Source organism: Thamnophis sirtalis, unplaced genomic scaffold (assembly GCF_051295495.1).
Source record: "Thamnophis sirtalis isolate CommonGarterSnake01/CBP01778 unplaced genomic scaffold, rThaSir2_p1.2 scaffold_3, whole genome shotgun sequence".
NCBI classification, from domain to species: Eukaryota; Metazoa; Chordata; class Lepidosauria; order Squamata; family Natricidae; genus Thamnophis; species Thamnophis sirtalis.
The window spans coordinates 163,254,857-163,276,691 of record NW_028261383.1 but is presented as its reverse complement, the minus strand read 5'-3'; the positions used below and the strand labels follow the sequence as shown (position 1 = coordinate 163,276,691).

The window sequence follows — 21,835 nt, the reverse complement described above, 5'->3', positions numbered from 1 at the left end:
AGTTGTTAAATGAGTTTTCCTGCATTTTAGAACTTTTCTTGCCAGAGTTGTTAAGTGAATCACTGCAGTTGTTCATTTAGTAACACAGTTGTTAAGTGAATCCCCATTCACTTGCTTGTCCAAAGGTCATACAAGCTGCCATGACATTATTCTGGGACCCAACAACCGTCATAAATATGAGTCAGTTGCCAAGCATCTGAATCTTCATCCTATGATCATGGAGATGCGGCAACAGTTGTTAAGTGTGAAAAATGGTCATTAGTCTATTTTTTTCAGTGCTATTCTAACTATGAATGATCACTAACTGAACTGTTATAAATTGAGGACCTCCTATACACTGTTTTGCCAATCTAGATTATGGCAATTATTTCTAAATGTCTTCCTGTCCATACATTAGCATGTGAAACATTCCTCTTTCTTTTTCCAATTTTATAAAGGTTTTGGAAAATATTCTGTACTCTAAGAGTAATTGATAACTTGCTAACTTTCTCTGACCCCTTAAATATCAATACAGCTACTGTATGTAGAGAGATGGGTTTTGTGATTTTTAAAAAAATACATTAAATATCTGGAGCTTTATATACCCTAAAGAATGTTTAAATATGTGGAATTAAACACGGGTTATTGAAACTTTTAGAAAGGATTGAATTAGATTTGAATAGATGAATTAACAATTCTTTATGTTGTGCGATTAAAAATAACATTATTAAAGTGAATCTCTCATTTCATTTATGCTCTTAGAGGTATTCCTACATAAATAGCTGGAAGTATAAAAAATTGGGTGTTTACTAACCCACATGACAGCGAGATGTAATCATTTAGTATGATAGCATATATTAGTAGATTTATGGAAAAATCTTTAAATGTTAAAGATCTTAATATAATGTTGAATTACATACCAAAGCTTTGGAATTTGATTGTTTATCAGGAAGAATTCCTAATAGTTGTATGGAACAGGGAGTGGGGGTATTACATCATTCCAAGGAATAAGTTGTCTGAAATGTGTGATTTATCTGTTTTAAAAATGGTAATATTTTCTACTAATCGAAAGATGGAGCATTATGTGTTATTACGGCAGAGATTTTCCATTTGTGATATTTTAAGATATTTAGTACTGAATGTATTATAGTAGCATATTAATAAATCAGTTATTATTTATATATATACATAGATTATTTTTATTTCTTTACTTTCTTAATTTGTATTTTTAGTTTATTTGTGGTTGTCTGTTTTCTATTTTTTTAATATTTGTAAGTTTATTTTTTTTTTATTTACTGTGCATCCGTAAAATAAATACTTGCAATAATAGTAATACTAAAACCATCCAAGACAGGTAGCTCCTCCATCAGAGGAGATGTCATTTCTTTCAGCTTATCTTTCCCAGGTTTGCATCAGTCAATGCCACACATTTCTTTCTTGCAAATATTTGCTAGCTGGGTTGAAACTGAGACAAATTACAGGCTGTTGAGATTGCATGGCTCCTTTCCCACCTCCACATGAAATTCTATAATTCAGAGAAGCCTATTTTTTTAAAAAAAAATGTGATAACAGCTTTATCAGTTTATGTTAATTGTCAACTTACTATTATACTAAACATGATCACTAAACATGCCCTTTTTAAAATTGTTTTCTTTCTTAAAGGCCCGTTTAATTTTTACCCATTTAAGCTGTGCTTATTATTGTTTACATTCAATTTGTTATACTTATTTTAAATTCCCCTTTATTATTCTATGCTATGCTATGCTATTCTATTCTATTCTATTCTATATTCCATTCCATTATTCTATTTTTATCCTTTTCCTATCCATGCCATGCCATGCCATTTCATAAGCCTATTCCTTCTATTCCATTCCTTTCCAATATTCTATTGTTCCATTACATTCCATTTAGTTCCAATAGTCTATTCTTATCCTATTCCTATTCTGTTCCCATCCATTTAATTCCAATATTCTATTCCATTCCATTATTTCATTCTTATCCTATTCCTATTATTCCATTCCATTATTCTATTCCTTCCATTCCATTCCAATATTCTATGCATTCCATTCTGTTCCATTCCAATATTGTATTCTTATCCTATTCCTACTGCTATCCTGTTCCATTCCACTCCACTCAATTTCATTCTAATATTCCATTCCATTCCCATATCCTGGAATGATACCATGTTCTATAACAGTTTTTCTCAAACCCAGGTAGATGCTGGCTGAAAAATTTGGAAACTGTAGCCCCAATGCATCTGGATGGTTCCAATGTGGCAATTGATAATCTAGGGTGTTGGTAATAATTAATGAAAGCATTCAGAGATGCTGCCAGAAAGTGTCCCCCCCCTCCCAAAAAAGCAAATGCTCCAAAGAGGATTAATACATTAAAATCTTCTCCTTGGTAGTCATTTTGTTACTACCTGCCTTCATTCTGTGTCTTTTGAAAATGGAAATGGGTTTCCCGCATAAGAATAAACTGCAATTTCATATGTAGGCTGAAGGTGTATAATGTGCTTTGAGTGCTAATCATGTCAAACTGTAAATGGTCTAATCTCTATCTCATTGATTATGTTCTGAGCTTGATACATTACAGATTTGAACTGTTTTGCAGAATCATTGTCCCCAGCTTTTTGCTCAGGCAGTCTGTTCCTTGTAACAACCGTTCTACCCTTCACTCTTGCTGTTGATTGTAAAGCAGATGGCAAATATGGAAAGCATAAAGTGGATCAATGCTTTTGAACACTGAAGCTCCCTGACATCCTGAATAGGTACAGGATGGCCTGGGTTTATTGTCTCTGAAACATGGCATCCCACGTCTTCCATCCAACCTCTCATCTACAACAAAACAGATCCTGATGTAACTATCTCCCCTTTTCCTAAACCATACCACTATAACAAAATTCCTGACACTGGCTCGATTCCCTTTGTAACTATGCAATTGCTATGGCTAATTTTAGTCCCAGTTGCTGTAGGCCATGGTGGACCCCTGTAGTGATTCTTTTTAACTCTCTTCTCTCTAGGGTTCCAGCATTCTTTTCAATTTCTTAAGGAGGCATTACTGAGGGATGTGGTTGCAAGAGGAAGAGAGACAAAAATCCAGCAAAACAATTTCCCTGTATACCAGAGAGAGTTGTGGAATCTGAGAAGAACATGATTTTTTTTAATCTAGCCCTTCATGTATGAAAATAGTTTCCTTTTTTGGTTTTTAACTCATCAATAATTTTCCCCAAGTCATGCTCCTGACAATGTACAGTAATATAATATAAATATAATTTATATTATATTTTATAATATAAATCTAAATGGGATTCAATTATATTTTATGTTTAATTTAACTAGCTATACTGTTTTTAATTCATAAATTATCTGGGGAATTGCAAAACTCCCTTGAAACTATTCATTGCATTCTTTATTCAGGTTCCTCATTCTTCCTCAAAATGTGCTTGAATGCCATCTTTCATCTAATTGTAATAACTCTCTTTTCAATTATATTATAATAGCCCTAATATTGAATTTGTTGGCTAGTAGAAACCATAGCAAAATAATTCACATTTCCAAAGCTTTTTAAATTTATAGCCTGCATTTATTATTCTTACAAATAACTCAGGATGGCCAACATAGCCAACTATCTCCCTCCTCCTATTTTCCTCAGGTGAGGTGAATTGGACTGAGGTGAATAACAGGTGAGGTGAATTGGACTGAGAAAAAGTGACTGACCCAAAGTCACATGGCCAGCTTGCGTGGCTAAAGTGGGACCTGAACTCATGGTTTCTTGCTTTTTATCTTGTTGCCTTAAGCACCAGACCAAACTGACTCTCTAATATTCCTAAAATACTGACTTTTCCCAAAAAAATTGGAGTTTAGGAAACACTATTATTATATGAACTTCATTTAATTATTTTCTACGTTCAAAAAAAATTAAGTGATGCTTTTATCATTTAACTTTCATAACTTATATGGTGAAAAGTAGTGGGCACACAAATTTTAATTAGCATTCTTGTACAGTTAATTTATTCTTTGTTATATACTTATGCTTTAAGTTATATTTTGAATATTCGCCTTTAATAAATATCTCAAAATTAACCTGATTTTTCAAAGTCATAAATCTTTTCAAAGTATCTATTATATTATTGTAATATATGTTAATTTAAATATAAGATGTGTTTAATTAGTTACTTTTTTCTGTTTCAAAAAATGTTATCCTAGTCTACATGTGATTTGAAATAATAATTTAACTGATGGTTGGATAATAATTCTATTTTAATGCAATTTTCAATGTATTAATTCTTCTCATCTTTCTGTTGAATATTTTTCTCCTCATACTTTAAAAAAAATGCATTAATCAAAAATCCCCTTAGCATAATAGCAGGGCTCTAGATTAAATAGACATACTGGCATCCCCCAAAGTTACAAACATCATTTTTCTATTATGAAAACTAGCTGGATATGACCATTTAGACCCCGAAAGATTAATTCAACTTGAACTGATATTTATGATTTCCCCTTGTTTAGGTTTTAAGATTTTATCCAGTTTCTCATCCAATCTTTTAAAGGGGAGGGAGGAATTGATTTGGTTTCTCAACTGTTCTATAAAAACAATCTTAGGCAAAATCTAGAATTGATCAATTGTTTACTCCAAGCAGATAGCATGAAATCACTGCATATGTTTTTCTCTCAAGACAATATGGAGGGCAACCAATGACAATAGGGAACTTATTCTGAGAAAAGCCAATTATCTTCTTGGAAGTATTTGGGCTTCACTCAAAATTCCCTATAGGCTAGTATTTTTAACATCTGCCAGATGCCATTGAAAAATATTCTATTTCTCCTCAGGAAGAAGGGCTATTTGGGGGTGACACATTTATATTCAATACCAAAACAGGAGCTTTTACTGAATGTTCCAACCTTTGACCAGTATCCTTAATTTCAATGCTAACAAAATAATGCTTAGGATCATCCAACATAGATTAGAGCTCTATATGGAAAACAAGATGCCAGATGTTCAATCTGGCTTTAGAAAATGCTGAGACATTATTGCTGGTGCTGGATAATTGTGAAAGCCAAAGAGTACTAAAAATAAGCCAGAATGTGCTTTGATTATAGAAAATCTTTTGATTCTGTTGATCACATCAAGCTGTGGAATGTGCTTAGGAAATGGGAATCCTGAAACATCTCATTGTCTTAATGGAAACTTATATGCAGGTCAGGGAGCCACAGTGTGGATAGAACATGTTGACGTAGACTGGCTTCAGATTGGCAAAGAAGTGTGGCAAGGCTGTATACTTCCCCCTTCAATTTATATATTGAAGGTACTGTATAATAAAGGAAACTGCACTAGAAGAAAATGAATGTGGCTTTAAAAGTGGAGGAAGAAAATATCAATAACCTCTACTGTTCTCATGATACAGTGATAAAATGAAATTATAGTTAAATATAAAGAAGACCAAACTAATAACAGGGAGAACAACCAGGCTTAGAATTGACAATGAAGTTCTTGAAGTGCTGGATAGATTCTATTTTTTATTATCAACTATCAACATTAAATGAACAAGCAGTCAAGAAGTACATTGCAGACTAGCACTTGGTAGAGAAACCATTAAGGCTTTGGAAAAGAAATTTAAATGCTGTGTTGTGTCTATATTTACAAATATCAGAACTGTGCAAATCATAGTATTCTCTGTGAAACTCCATGTAAGCAAAAACTGGAGTTTGAAGAAATGGAGTAGTAAAAGTATTGATGCTTTTCAGTGTGGGTATTAGAGAAGACTTCTAAGAATGGACGGTCAGGAAAACAAATAAATGGATCATTGAACAAATCAACCCAGATCTCTCACTCAAGGAACAAGTGACCAAATTCAAATTATCCTACTCTGGATACATTATGTGAAGACCTAGTTCCCCAATGAAGACCTTAATGCTGGGGAAAGTAGAACAAAAGAGAAGATGATAATGACCAGCAGCAAAGAAGATGGGTTGCATTGCTGGAAGACCTGAAGGACCACATTAGGAAGTCAACATCAACTTCATGGCACATAATCAAACAATTTATGGCTGATGAAGCTTTGGGCTGAAAGCAGTTTAGCCCAAGCCATCTTAGAGATTTATGGATATTTAATATTTGAACTCATGGCTCTCCCACCGTAATTAATATGCTGCATGCATTCCAGAGGTGGATTGCTCCTGGTTCAGCCTGGATCAGGTGAACCGGTAGCAGAAGTGGCAGGAGGCTCTGCCCACCCATCCCCAGATGCTTCTGCGCATGCACAGAAGCATTGCGTGCACAGGTGTGTACATGCGCAAGAGCAAACCGGTAGTAAAAAAAATTGGAAACCCACCACTGGTGCATTCTCATACTGAATTTCGACATTAGCATGCCAACTCCTCTTTTTGCCACTTGTTTAGTAGCTGTGTGCTCAGATAGTTAGACAAGGCTTCTTTGTAAAAGGATAGTCTCAGGCAGAGGTGGAATCTGCAATTAGGAGGAACCGTAGCCAGGTGATGCAGGAAGAATTGTATTATCTAACACACAATCCTGCACATTCTCAATATTGCTTCCTAATTGCTTGAAACGCCATTCCTACAAAGACAGGGTCTTTGCTATTCTTTGGCATGTTGAATTTTCATGCAATTACAAAAATTGTTTTGCCAGCAGAGTTTGGCATATAAGAAAAATGTTGGAGGATGGGGGGTCATATATTCAGCTATGCTATTTCACCTGGGGATTGTGCTACAAGAGCGCAGACTCTCTGCAGAATGGCTGTTTGTCAAAAACTGGCAATATGTGCACCTTGTTCTCCTGGACACACTTGCAGAGACAGGAAATATTGTTTTGGTATAAATTATAAATCTCTCTCCCTCCCCTCTCCACCAATTCTGAGCTTGCCACCTCAAAGACACTACGATTTGCAAAGTGAACAATATGAGTGTTTTTGCTTGGTACCCTAGATAGCTAAGATGATAAAATGTTTTGAATTTCAAATTGATACAAGGAAAAAACAGGTTTAAATCAGTTAATCATGGAGCTTGTTAAATGATCCAGGGCCTACTTTACAGGTTTCTATGAATGAAAAGAAAGCACATATCTGTATAGAGCATATTAAAACCTTTAAAATAGGCATCAGAATATCAGTAGAACTAACTGTGTTTTAAGGGAAAACGTTGAACAACACTTGATATGCACAGTACATATAAACAAGGTAAAATTTCTGCATATTAAACTGGACTCCTGATAGCCTATTCGGACTTACTATATAGCCTATTCGTGTAGTTTCATTACTTAGTTTCGTAGTTTACCTTGAAACCTATGGTATATCATATAGTGCACAAAATTGCATTATGACAATCCTGCAGAATAATTGGTCATGGAATTTTCAATTGCATATTCATGAAATCTAACATTTGAAATGATTTGAGACAGGTATGGGCAACTTACCACCTCCATACAAATTCAGTGGTCTTTGTATGGCTTTCCTGAAATGCCCACCTATTTATTATTTATTTATTTATTTATTTATTTATTTATTTATTCATTCATTCATTCATTCATTCATTCATTCATTCAAAAATTTATATTGCTGCCTATTCGCACATAGCAACACAAGGCAGCTTACAGGGATACAAAAACATCATATATAAAAAATAGAACTAACAAAAATAATAAAATAATAAAATAATATAGTAGCCCCCACCCACCCCTCACCCCAGCGACAACAGATCATACAAGCCATTTGATGGGCTCCATCCCACTCTGGGTTCCCAGGCCCACTGGCAGAACCCATTTTACTCATTGGAAGCTCATCACAGACGTTTGAGGAACTAAGGCAATTGGGATTGAGTTGAGAAGAAAGATACGAAAATGACCACTCTTGTGATCATATTTTATCCATCTCAACAAATGTCTCAAGCCAGGGAAGAGAGTTGAAGATTGACCATTGAGGTGGTTCATCTCTAGCCACCTTGTCTTAAATGTTCAACACAGACTGGTTGAAAGATTAGAAATAGCTAAGGTTTAGGATAAGGCTGAATAAACTTGTGAAAGAGAATGGAGACACCAAAAATTTCACCTTAGCAAAAGACCTTAATTTTTCTTTAGCCAAATGCAAAAAATTATGATCATGATCTAGTGAATGTTCTATATTTAATAATGCCAATGGATAGCTCTTGAACCTAATAATACAATTCAGTAATGGCCATAAATGAAAAGCATCTATAAAGCAGTATAAACAGGTTAAGAAGGAAAGGGTGTTTAGAGGATATTGGACCATCTTCTTGGTTTTATTCAAGCAATTATTACTTGAATAGACTACTCTAGAGCTATGGAGAAAGAATGGTAAATATTGTGAAGACCTATAGCAAACCTTAGGTTGAATGGAGAGGAACAGGTATCTACCTCTGTGATATTACTATGGAGCCTATCCTCTATTCAAACCATGGTGAACCATTATTGTCTGGACACACAATGGAACCAGTTCACACATTAAGCATTTCTCTTGAAACACAGCAGAATGAAGCCAAAATATTATATTTCTTCAAACCACAGTATTTTTTTTAAAAAAAATAATTCCCTACTTGGAGATCTCTCTCTCTCTCTCTCTCTCTCTCTCTCTCTCTCTCTCTCTCTCTCTCTCTCTCTCTCTCTCTCTCTCTCTCTCCCTCCCTCCCTCCCTCCCTCTCTCCCTTCCCAAATGTTTGCCTTATCTTATCTATTTGTGCTTGTGTCCCAATTGTAAACTTATTCAGATATTAAAAAGTGTTACATTGTTCCATTATAGCTAGGGTCCAAATTTTGTACAACCAAATGAAATCCGGAAGAGGTGAAACTTCCAAAATACATAATTATGTCCAGTAAAGAATAAATTTGGATAATTCATTTTTCAAACTGTACGTCAAAAGGTGGGAGTGCACATTTTGGGGGCAGTTAGACCATGCAGTTTTATCTGGGCAAGCTTGAAGGCCTTTCCCAAACAAAGGAGGAAGTAAAGGCCACAGTGACTTTTCAAAGTTTTAGTATATACCTGTGATGGGAACATATGGCACACATGCTACAGGTGGCACACAAAGCCATATCGGTGGGCACACAAGCTCAGCTCCAGCACCCATGAGCGCACCAGCCAGCTGATTTTTGGGTCCATCAGAAGTCAGCAAACAGGGCTGTTTCCGGCCTCCGAATGGCCTCTGGACGGGGCTCTTTTTGCCCTCCCCAGGCTGCTAGAAAGGCTCTGGAGCCTGGGGAGAGTGAAAAATGGGCTTCCGGTCCAACCAGAAGTCAGCAAACAGCGCATTTTCAGCCTCCAGAGGGCCTCCGGGGGTGGGAGGGTGGGAACGCCTTTTTCTTTTTCTAGAAAGTTTCTGGAGCCTGGAGAGGGCGAAAAACGGGTCACCGTGCCATTGTGTGCCAAAAGCGAGGGTCGTGTGCACATGCGCAGGGGAGGGTGCATAAAATTGTGTGTGTGGGCATGTACATGCATGACTCCCTCTCGCTCCCCCCGTTTTTTGGCACACGATGGCAAAAAGGTTAGCCATCACTACTATATACAATGCTGGAGCAATGTCATGATTTCTTGTTGCTTAATCAGTGTGGACCTAATCAGATGAACTGGGAAGCAAATTCCAAAGAGAGTTTTGAGAGATGGCTAAACCCATACTTCTAGTTATCTGTCAAAGCCATTTGTCAGTCACAATATTCATAGTTTAGTTATTTGTGTATTATATCATTATTATTCATGTTTATTCATAAATGGGTCACATAAAGTCACTTATCATCTTAAGGCATCATGCTATTGCAAAATTTGAGAATATCTGAAGTATGCACATAATCAGTATTGTATAGGCAGCTAAGTGCATGGAAAGCTTCTACTGAGCTTGCTGGTGTTTTTGGCTGGTGCCGAGAAGTTAAAATATTTATTTCTCTCTTGCAGACCAAGACCAGCTCAAGAAATGCAATTTCTAAATTAGATGTCTATATATGTAGAATCCTGTGTCTGCAAAAGCCACAAGGAATAAAGAGCCATGTCTATTATCTTTGCCTCTAAAGCAGAAAGCAGTTGAATGCTTCTGATGGCTCTAAAGGATGCAAAGACAATTCCTTCCATAGCAAATTCCTCTGTGTACATAACCAGATGCCTTCAAACGGTATGAGGCCTATCAATTTCCATTGTGCTTCCTCTTGATTTCAGTGCTTTTGTAGAAGGTAGCAATTTCATCCTGGTACATAAACTACACATAGCCCAAGGGCAATCCATCACTAGACAAAGAAAACTTGGTTTCCAACTCCAAGCATCACATTTTTTATATTTTACGTGAATAATAATAAGCAGTGCAGATCTTACTCTGAAAAGCTTCAGTGATAAATTCAATGTTATAAGGCAAAAGGAACATAATTTTCCTCCAACACAAATAGATGGGAAACTGGCATGACAGAACGCATGTAACATTAAATAGAATTAAAAGACCTGCTTGAATTTGTTTAATTTTTATTGAATCACTCCACTGAAGCAGATTCAAAAATGGAAGAAAGAACCTGATTTGAGATTGCTAAATCAAACCAAGGGACTTGGATAGTTCTAATCAAATCTGAGTTTATTTTGAATTACCATTTCTTGGCTGCAAAATTCTGGGAAACCACTAGAAAGGAAACAAAGAATTAAGTATTACTAATGTTAAGCAGGGATGAGTTTTGTAGCTGAATGGCCATGGTCTTCTTTTCTTTTGTGTTGACATTTCAACTAGCAGCTGGCAGCTTCAGAGGCAGGGCGAGCTGCTTTGTGATGTACCTTTGGCAGTTAACAGACAATGGAAGTGGGCTGAGTGGGTTTAAATTTGAATCTGGCAAGCTGATCTCTGATTGGTCCATGTCATGTGAGTCCAAGAAAGCTGGTAAACCTCCAATTGGCCATTTTTTTTGGGGGGGGGGGGGAATCAAAGACAACTGAGTTCTGATAGAAGGCCTACCTAGATGAGGGAGAATTCATTGATGCTGGTCATGAAAGTAGCATATTACGAATTTCTTTACTGCCATCTAGCAGCCCAGGTATGGAGAATATGATTTTTTTTCTCTGATCCATCAATATTTTCCTGCACAATAACTCTCAACAAGTTTCCTTGTCCCCAAGATTAGAATAATCTTGGCTGGGTTGAAGAACGAATATTTGGGGGGTAATTTCAGGGAACAATTTGGAGGCATGCTAAAAGTAAACAGCTACTCTTCAGTTCTTTTTTATCAATGTTTCATCTTTTATTTGAACCACCCGCAGAGCTACGTTTGTTGTAGAAAACACATTTACTTATGGTGTACAGCTGCAGACAAATACTAACGCCATCAAACAATAAAAAAGGTGTTGTTGATTAATTGATCAATTGGATCAATTTAATTTAAGCAGCACCTAAATAATTCCAATATAAAATGGGCTTTTTCAGACCTTTGAGAAATGCTAGATCAGTTCGTTCCGGAATAAACAAAAGCTATCATTCAAAGACAATTCTTTAAAACAGAAATGGTACCTTTTGAGAGTTATACTTCTTGCCAGAAGCAGCATAGTCTACTAAAACTAGGGAAATCTGTGGTCTTTCCAGTACTGTTACACTACAGCTCCCAGAAGCTGCTGTCAACATGGGCAATGGTGAAGGTTGTAATTCAGCCAAGATCTCAAGGGTTTAATTGCCCACGCTTGATCAGCTTGAAAATCATGGCTACCAACTTTGTACTGTTTCCATGTATCCCTGTATTATTGGAATCTTGGATTTTAGGCAAGCCACAGCACAGGTATGGCTGCTTTGAGTTGCTCCTTTCTGGATTTATTTTGTTACACTTGTATTACTTCACTCAGCTTGGCGTGCAAGGAATAATATGTTAGACCAAAGAGAAGCCTTGAAAACCCCGTGCCCTGTCAATTGCTAGCTAAATCAGAATGATGAAAAAGAGCTGGCTTGAGATTGGCAACTGGAGAGAGGCAGGCAGGGGCTGCATTTAGCCTTATTTCCATCTCCATATGTTCTGCTGGAACAACATCAAATGCCAATAAGACTCCATGGGGGAGAGGGAATGGTGTTTTTTTTATTGCCTGCTGGTTGGGTTGCAGTGGCAGCTCTTTATCCCCATTCCTTGTCATCCTGATGGAAGCATCAGGCGATTTTTCTGAATCTGTTCTAAGACACAAATGGCATCAAGAAAGACCATGCTGATTTCCAGTTTCCCTGTATGTAAAGGATATATGATGTCTTACCTTGGTGGATGAAGCATCTGCTTTTAAAAATAAAGCTAGGATTGCACATGCAACTCAAGTTTAGCCCCACACAAAAGGCACTGTGATGTCACACTGTGTGCCACAGTGATGATCAGTGCTTGCTGCAGAGCACATCCAAAGGAAACATACAGTAAAGCAATGCTTTTTCTAAAAGATCTACCCTAGCAAGAACTTTCTCTCTCTTAATACTTGGACATTTTAAGACATTTTCCCTTAATACACATGTTGGTCTAGTAGTGGTTTGTCTGCAGTCTCCCAGATTCCTGACATATAACTTTTTTTTTTTTTTGCAATGCGCTCTACATGGGGCAGCCTTTGAAGAGTATTCGGAGACTACAACTCGTCCAGAATGCAGCCGCGTGAGCGATTGTGGGTGCACCTCGGTACACCCACGTTACACCTATCCTCCGCGAGCTGCACTGGCTACCGATCGGTCTCCGGATACGCTTCAAAGTGCTAGTCATAACTTATAAAGCCCTTCATGGTATTGGACCTGGGTACTTAAGAGACCGCCTGCTGCCAATTATCTCCCATAGACCCATTAGATCGCACAGGGTTGGCCTCCTCCGGGTTCCGTCTACTAGCCAATGCCATCTGGCTACCACCCGGGGGAGGGCCTTCTCTGTAGCAGCTCCGGCCCTTTGGAATGAACTCCCCGCGGAGATTCGGACCCTCACCTCTCTCCAGGCCTTCCGGAAAGCTGTTAAAACCTGGCTGTGCCGGCAGGCCTGGGGTTGATGAGTTCCCCTCCCCTCTCGACTTGTATGGCTGTATGACTCTTGTGTATTTTAATTATGTGTATTGTGTTTGTATCCCCTTTCCCCCTTGAGTTGTTCGCCCTCCCGGAGAAGGGCGGCATACAAATAAACTAAATCTTAATCTTAATCTTTTTAAAAAGGATTTCTTAATGGAAAAAAGGGAGGCTGGCATGCTGCAGAATGAGGTGCCAGTTTCTACCATCCAGAGGTGGGTTCCTACCGTTTTGGACTGGTTCAGCTGAGTAGGTAGTAACTCGGCCATCCACGCACCCAAACCGGTTCTATTGTCGGGGGCACCATCTTGATTTTTGGTTCTGCACATATGCAGAAGAATCTCCATTGCGGAAATGCAATCCCCCCCCCCTTTTCTAACGTTCTGGCATGCGCAGATCTTTTTAGGTGTAAATGCGCACATGCTGGAGCAAAAAAATTTTATTTGCATGCCGAAGCAACCCACACCTGCTACTATCTTATAATAAAGTTTTCAGACATCAAAATGGTTCCTTAGGCACTCCTATACCGTGAACATGGTGAGTAAGTGCAGTTCAGTGATTTGCTCAGAGGTTTGTGTTAGTCCAACTTCATGGGATATCTCCAACTACTTTTAGTGAGATTGGTTACAGCAGGGCTGTTGAATGTGATGCATCTCACTGCCTGCGGGCCAGATGCATCACACGCTTGTCAGGCCCACACCCTGTATACGGAAGGGTAAAAAAGTCCTGATACGTCACATGATGCCACAGAGACGCCATGAGTTTGACACCCCTGGGCTACAGTGACAATCTCGCAAATCTGATTGAACTGTACCTGCACCTCTTTCTTATAGTACCGTGAGTTAAAGAGCATCTATCTGAGGAGTTTCCAGAATGGATGGGCTGGAGTTAAAAAGTGCTTTATCGCCTTTTGCCTAGGCAACACATAGACAAAAGATAACTGTCAAAGTCATTGTACTTTCTACAGTTTGCCAATCCCCATCCTCCGAAAGCATAAAGAATCTGGAGAAATGACCCAGGAAAAATGGGGAAATGAGGAGACAAACCTCAACTATTTGCATTCTGATAAATGGGTGCGTTGTAATTGATCATCCTCACAGGTTTGTCTATAGATAAGTCCCTTCTATGGTAGCCGGGTTGTGAGAGTCTGAAGAACTGCCTCCCAAAATTCCAAATGTGCCAACAGGCTAAAAGGCTTACTTCTTCCTGCCTTACCTTTTCAGCCCTTGAAAAAGCTCTTTTTGAATTTTATGCTTTAAGGGTGGGATGACACTCAGAACATAGTAATGAGAATGCCTTCCTAGAATACCTTAGTGAAGTCTTGGAAAGGATGTCTCCTTTCTCAAACGGAATTTGGGCAAGAGAGAAATAGTTGTCATCTATCCTGATTGTCCATCCATTCCTCTTTCTGTTTTCAGGGCTGTAAATTGTGGGCCACCTCCATGGCCCCAGGAAACTTAAAGTCTAAACTTGAAGGGACTTTCTTCAGAGCCCTTCATTGATTAAATCACCAATGTCTGTAACTTTTATTTACCCAAAGTTCATAACATCCACTGATTTTTATCACAGCAAGGGCAAACCAGCTGGTTCATATTCCAATAATTTTATGTCTGGAATATTATATAGACTATTGGTCAGATTACATGCTACTTCTTTCCTCCATCAATCTTTGTTTAGAATAGCACAGTTCATACTGTTCTGCACTTTCAAGGGTCCAATTATCCATATCCCTCTCTAAAAATCAATCCTTACCTTCATGAAAGATGCCAGTTTAAGTTGTATGTGTCAATTTACTGCACGGTCACATCTAACTATCTGCTTGTAGTTCATGAGACTGCATGCTTGACCTGTCTATCTAACCAGGACTGACTGACATCTTGTGTACTAAAATAGCCACATCAGAGTGGAGAGCTTTTACCCATCCGACCCTTGTTCTCTGCAATCAGCTTCCATCAGAATTATGCTCTATCAAAATATAAACAGATGATAAAAATGTTTCTTTGTTATGGCCCTTTGTGAAACTGGTTTCAGTATTAATTCTTTATGAAGGAAGTTTACAGCAGCTTTTAATGAGTGTTTTAAATCTCATTGCCTGTTCAGGTTATTGAGACTTTATATTTCAGTTACAGTTGGTTTATATGAGATGTATTAATTTTGAGGATAGATTTTATCAAGTTGTACTGTTCCTAATTACGGGCTCTTGAAAAATGAAACTACAGCAGCAATTACTACTATTATTAAGCTGAGCTGTTAGCAATAACTTCTTAATATCTTGCAGTGGACAAAGGATAAGAGGAAGCACATGTAAGTCAGATAAGCCACTTATCCCCTCAATTTCCATCCAAACATTAAAAAAAAAGTTCCCCTAGAATAGGTAGCCCAAGACTTACAGATATTCATTTAATGACCATTCAATTATGATGGCACTGAAAAAGTGACTTATAACCATTCCTTACACTTAGGACCACTGTAGTATCTCTGCAGTCACATGATAAAAATTTGGGCATATGGCAATCGGCATGTATTATGGTGATTTTAGTGTTCCTGAGGTCATGTGACCATGACTTAAAGCCTCCTTGGGAAGCTTCCAAAAACAAGCCAATGTGGAAAGCCAATTTGCTTAGCCATCATGTGATTCACTTAACAAACCACATCAAAAGGTAGGAAAGTTGGGTGTGGCTCACTTAACAACCGTACTGCTTAGCAATGGAAGTTCCAGTCAAAATTATGGCTGAATGTTGAAGACTCTATATGTTAAGAGTTTCAACCAATTTTCTACCAAAACCAACATGCAGTATTCTTTACTGATAGGACACCAAAATAAAAACAGACTCAAATCCAAAGTAGGATTTGGAATGTTGAGGGTATTAGGGCTATTCAACAAGTTTGTCCTAGTTTCCGGAGGAAGTAAGTGTCTACTTGTCATTCAGATTCTCCTCAAAATGTACTGAAAAGAAAATCTGAGACGAATTCATTAGAACCTGCTTGTTCATATAAAATATTAGGGAAACTAATGGCTACTGAAGCAGCCGGGGGCAAGGAAGCTAATTAAAGCAGAGGGTGGGTGGGGGAGTAAGCAAAGTGGATAAGGCTGAGGAAAGGCAAAAGGGAAGGGAAGCCTTGCCAGATGAAAAAGAACACACAGACAGACAGATACATACCTCAACTTGCAAGAAGCCCAATATGGCCAGCTGTACTATTAGGTCAAATGAAACAATTGCCTCAGGTGAAGGATGCTATGAGGCCATAGGCTTTCATTAATTACCTTATTATTATTTCCAGGACTTGGAAGACAGGCCAACTACCTGTTCTGGACCCCCTAAACTAGCCTGATGTTTGCTCCAAGATGCAATGGAGAGCCCTCCCTTAACACACCAGGCCCAAAGTGAGCTTCAGCTACCACTCCCAATGATTTCTGTCATCGAAATGGCAAAGGGATGCCATTTTTTGCCTCAGGCATAGAATGCCTGAGATAGGTCCTACAAGCATAATTGACATGAAATTACACCAATGGGGGGGAAAAACTCAAAGGAAAATAAGCAAGTCTGCATTTCACTGATAAGTCAAACCCAAATAAAGGGGAAAAAATCCAGGGGCTGGTGGATCCCTCCCTCTTATTCTCCCTCCAGCCCAGCAATTTTCAAGTGTAACTATCAGTTTCCAAAAACAAAAGCAAGCAATGTGGAGCTTCAATTCCCCTTGCGGGATTTTTTTTATCAATGCTTTTGTAAGAGTAATTGAAAACAATTTTATATGCTCCACTCTTTTTAGGGTGCATAAAAACGTAAGGTGCCTTGGGAAAAACCTTGCTTCAAAATTTAGGCTTAAAAATGCCCAAATATACACAAAGAAATCTATACAAGGGAATTAAACTCACAAACAGCCTGAAACAGAAACACGGTTGGGCAAGAAAAGCATTCCATCAGTAAGAAGATGAGATAAAACTATTGGTAAGGGAATAAATAAACAAGAGTTAGTCACCTCATAAAATATGATCTGCCAAGTGGCTGGTTAGGGGGCAGGAGAACATTCCTCAGAGCTATACTAATATGTGCCGAAACGGCCCGATCCCAAAGTTGTTGCGTTGCATGTTATACTCTTCAGGGATCTTAAAAAATAACAACCAAAGAATAACTTCAATGGGGAGAAAGGGTCAGAGTTTCACAACTGTACAGCCAGAATCAGGACAGGACCAGAGAATTCCCTGATTCTATCATACCTGCGCCTGCTTAAGCCACAAGGGCACCTATCTGGGCTACCTGCTGGAGAAAGGATGATGGCCAGTGCTGGGGCAGAAATCTTAATCATAATGGAAGAGCAGGGAGGGAAGGGGAGGAGACCTAAGAGCTGACAGGGCAACGTCTCATGTGCCCTAACAAATGGCTTTACATGGCACCTGTGGCACACGTACCATAGGTTTGCCATCACAGTCCTAGAGGAAAGGTGGGCTATAAATCTAGACTCATTCTTTCTCACTTCCCCTCACTCTCTCAGCACCTTTAAGATGTGTGATGCTGCTGAATGGGGAATAATAAGACTTGAAAGTCCGCAAATCTTAAAGTTCCTGAGGTTCAGAAACATAAATAGACAAATGTAGAGACAGAATTGTAACCACCACCATTCTTTTACAATAACAGCAGAACAAGTGAGAGGAAGAGTTGGTTATCTATTTTAAAGGGCTATGTTTATTCAGTGGTATCCTGCCCTGACCCATTTCTCAGCCCTTCAAACTATGCAATAAAACCCTCATTATTATGAATGTTTTACAATAATTCAGATTGATCTGTTAGAACTCACACCGTTCTTCTCCACTGTATAGAAAACAGCATGGAGGCAGTTAATGGCCTCCCTCCTGGCAGGGCTATGAAAGTATAAGGAAGCATCCAAGATTCATTTCCCTTTAGACCAAATCATGGCAGGATGCCTACGCCTCTATTTTTCCTTCCAAGTAGCCTACCCTTGTCTTGCCTGCACAATGCCCTGATTTTTGTTTTTGTTTTTTATGCCTTTGAGTTGACTCCTCATGCCTACCATGACAAGTCCCTGCAGGGTTTTTTTTGACAAGATTTCAGAAGTGGTTTGCTATTGCTTGCTTCCTTGAATTGAGAGAGAGCCGCTAGCCCAAGGTCATAGCAATAGCAGTAGCAGTTAGACTTATATACCGCTTCATAGGGCTTTCAGCCCTCTCTAAGCGGTTTACAGAGTCAGCATATTGCCCCCAACAACAATCTGGGTCCTCATTTTACCCACCTCGGAAAGATGGAAGGCTGAGTCAACCTTGAGCCGGTGAGATTTGAACAGCCAAACTGCAGAACTGCAGTCAGCTGAAGTAGCCTGCAGTGCTGCATTTAACCACTGCGCCACCTCGGCTCTATACCGGTGGCTTTGTAATTAAGATGGGACTGGAACTCCTAAACTCCTGGTTTCTCATCTCATGCCTTAACTGGTTCTCTATTCTTATTTACTGAAAAGAGGAAATGGAGATAGAGATCCAGAATTAGGAATGCCCATATGACTCTAGAAAAAGCATCACTTCTAGAAAGGGCATGACTGAGGCTGGGGTAGAATTGTTCCATTTCCAGAATTTGGTGGAGCAAGAACACCTTTGGGAGAGTGTCTCAAATGTCTACAGAATAGCATTAATGCTATAATTAATGATGCAGGTCTTTCAAGACTCCTTTGTTCCCTTAAAGCATGGGTGTCAAACCTGATCGTGTCATGTGATGCATCGTGACATTTTTCGCCTTTCTGGTGCTGGGGTGGCATGGCCTATGCATGATGCATTCTGCCTGTGGGCTGGCTAGTTTGACACCCCTGGAAGACTTTTAAATGCAAGCCCTGTATTTTTTTACCCTGCATAATTTGGGAGTCATGTTGGTGGATTGCAGGCACCGCTAAGCTGCACTTTTTGCACTTTGCTCTGGTCTTTCTGTTTGGGATAGGGTTTGGCAACATGGACCCATGCAGGTGCTAGAGCAGGGATGTCAAACTCAAAGCCTGTGGTCCACGTGCGGTCCACAGGGTGCCTAGATTTGGTCCAAGGGGCTGCCCTAGAAACAGCAAAGGGCCGGTCCATGGTGCCTCTGCCAGCAAAAAGGGAGTTTGGGAGGGCCACACACGGCCTTCCTGAGCTCCATTTTTGCTGGCAGAGGGTTGCAGGAAGCCATTGCAGCAAAAAGTGGAGCTTGCAAGGGCTGCATACAGCATCCTTGATCTCCGTGTCTGCTGGCAAAGGGTTGTAAGAGCCCATCACAGTCAAAAACGGAGCTCAGGAGCCCATTTTCACTAGCAGAGCATTTGGCCCACCACAAGTGCCTCCGACATGAGTGACATCAAGCTCCCCCCCCACCCGAGGTCAAATACAACTTTGATTCAGCCCTCAATGAAATTGGGTTTGGCATTCCTGTGCTAGAGGATCAGATGCAAGTACACAAATACTATACAAAAAATAGGATAGGGTGGTATATATGCTATTTTGAACTCCTGCATGAAAAAAATGAATATAAATCTAATAAACAAAGACACAAATATATTCTTACATAACTTTGGAGAGCTCAGTTTTTTCTGGCTGCTGACCTCTATCCTAATATATGGAATTGGAAATCTACTGTTATGGATTATTTCAGGATGGAGTAGGGCTGAGAATATTATTATAAAACATTGGAGTGACAAAATCCACTAACATGTTCTCTGTTATGTTCAGAATTGACTTTTTGCAACAGAGAAATAAAGAAAAGGATTTCTAAGTCATCTGGTTTAATATTACTGTAGTGTTTACTCTGTGACCAAAAGTTTTATGCAAATTTATTTTGCTTGAAACCACTGCAAACAGCAACTCCTTAAATGTGACAAAAACTGGGAGGCTGTCACTTTCTAGGGTTCTCTGATAAATATCCTGACATGTCATAAACATACCATCCCCAAATAACCTCAACACTCCCGTCTAGTTTCCAATCATCCACAGCCAGTTTTATGGAGCAAAGCATGACTAATTGGAATCAAGGTCATTGATATGCACTCACCTTGGAAGCAGCAGCCTTGAGCATGTTACATCTTTACTCTGTTGTGTGGAAAATGTGGCTAATAGCAATAGCAATAGCAGTTAGACTTATATACCGCTTCATAGGGCTTTCAGCCCTCTCTAAGCAGTTTACAGAGTCAGCATATCGCCCCCACAGTCTGGGTCCTCATTTCACCCACCTCGGAAGGATGGAAGGCTGAGTCAACCTTGAGCCGGTGAGATTAGAACCGCTGAACTGCAGATAACAGTCAGCTGAAGTGGCCTGCAGTACTGCACCCTAACCACTGAGCCACCTCGGCTCTTCTCTACTCTACTTCTCTTGCAGCCAGACAATGCTTGCTGTCTTTCCATAACAAGTCTCGTAATCAAGAAGATGACAGTTATGACACCCAGATCTCCCTGGATTGCATAGTTCTTTGGATGGTTTCTATCAGCCTGGAAATCAAAGATGTGATCTACATGGGACTGATCCTTCTTTTCCTGACTTGGCCCCATTGATTTATTCACACTGCTGCTGCACTGAGATACTTAATATTTCAATGGGTAGCTCATGATTATTAATTATGTATATCAAGAATGGAATCATATGCTATGCACAAAGCTAGGCAGAGATAAATGGCCCGATCCTTTGTAACAAGTCTGAGACAAGATGCTTTTTTTTTTTTTTTGCAAAGAGTGGATTTAACTTAATTTAATGTTCAAACAAAGGAGGGGGAGAGAGAAGGAAGAGGATTTATTAGACACTCTACTAGATAATATTATCTGGATGTAGCCACAGCAATGAATCTTAAAATATTCAGTTGGCAAAAAAATGTCAGCTGTGAAAACAAGACAGTAGGTAGTCCTTAACTTACGACCACAATTGAGATGGGATTTTTGGTCATAAGTTATAGTAGTCATTAAGCAAGATAGCCATATGACCGCTTTGCTCAATGACTGTCATACTGGCTTCCAACTTATGGTCATTAAGTGATTGTGTGGGCCGTTAAGTGGAGCATGCAGATGCCTTAGGGGATGGAAGGCATGATGTATATACCATGCGTGAGTAGGGTGGTGGTGCAATGTGATGCAAAGCCGCAACCACCCATGCCTGGCCCTGCAGTGCAGCAGCCTGCAGCAGCACCAGGCTCGAACTTAGATGCCCTCTGCCACTGTCCCAGGCCTCTAGGTCAGTCTTAATGCAACCGCTGCTGCTAAGGGATGCAGGCAAACTCCCCACACCTGCCTAGCCCTCCCCTCCAATTCTGCACAGCAGCACTCAGTGGCAGTGCTAAGGCTGGGTCTGAAGTAGAGGCCTGGGACAGTCTGAGCCAGCTACCATTGCCCCAAGCCTCAACCTGGGGGCCAATGTTACCATTGCTACCACTCAGAAATGCTGCCTCCCCACATTTTCCAAAGTGTGCAAGCCTGGAGAATGCCAAAAGTGCCCCCGCTTCCTATTGCTCTCAAGTTTCCGCCACACACTGCTTAGCTTCAGGTGTTTTTCTCCTGCTGTTGAGAATAAATGTTTATTATTTGACGACGGAGGCTTAGCAATGGCCATAACTTCTGGTTGCAAATCCCTTAGTTCCGCACCATCGCAAGAACTATCAGTGAACAAATCATCATTAAGCGAGGAGTACCTGTGTTAGGTAAGCTCCCTGTTGGGAGAGCAAGTACGTTCAGCAAAGCGTTGTGAGAGTTTTGTTGGAGAACACACAAACCAGCATACAGAGACACTGCAGTTTAAATAGGCTTTTACTTTCGTGGAAATAGAGGTATCAGAGTCCATCAAACAGACCAAATCATACATGGATAATTCAGTCAATCATCAATGTCTTTCAGTTAAGAGATAATCCAA

General features: G+C 39.4%; 1 protein-coding gene across 4 annotated transcripts in view; it reads right to left on the bottom strand.

Moving 5' to 3' along the window:
- OLFM2 (olfactomedin 2) overlaps positions 1–21,835 on the bottom strand; it is a 256,989-nt gene that overhangs the window by 104,646 nt on the left and 130,508 nt on the right. Inside the window, exon 1 of one of the 4 annotated variants that reach the window (XM_087710662.1) lies at positions 10,574–10,697. The exons of the other annotated variants lie outside the window; for them this stretch is intronic. Within the exon in view, the coding sequence (XP_087566788.1) occupies positions 10,574–10,576 (3 nt within the window). The 5' untranslated portion in view covers positions 10,577–10,697. Of the gene's footprint in view, positions 1–10,573; positions 10,698–21,835 lie in introns of those variants that run through there. 4 annotated transcript variants of the gene reach the window in all.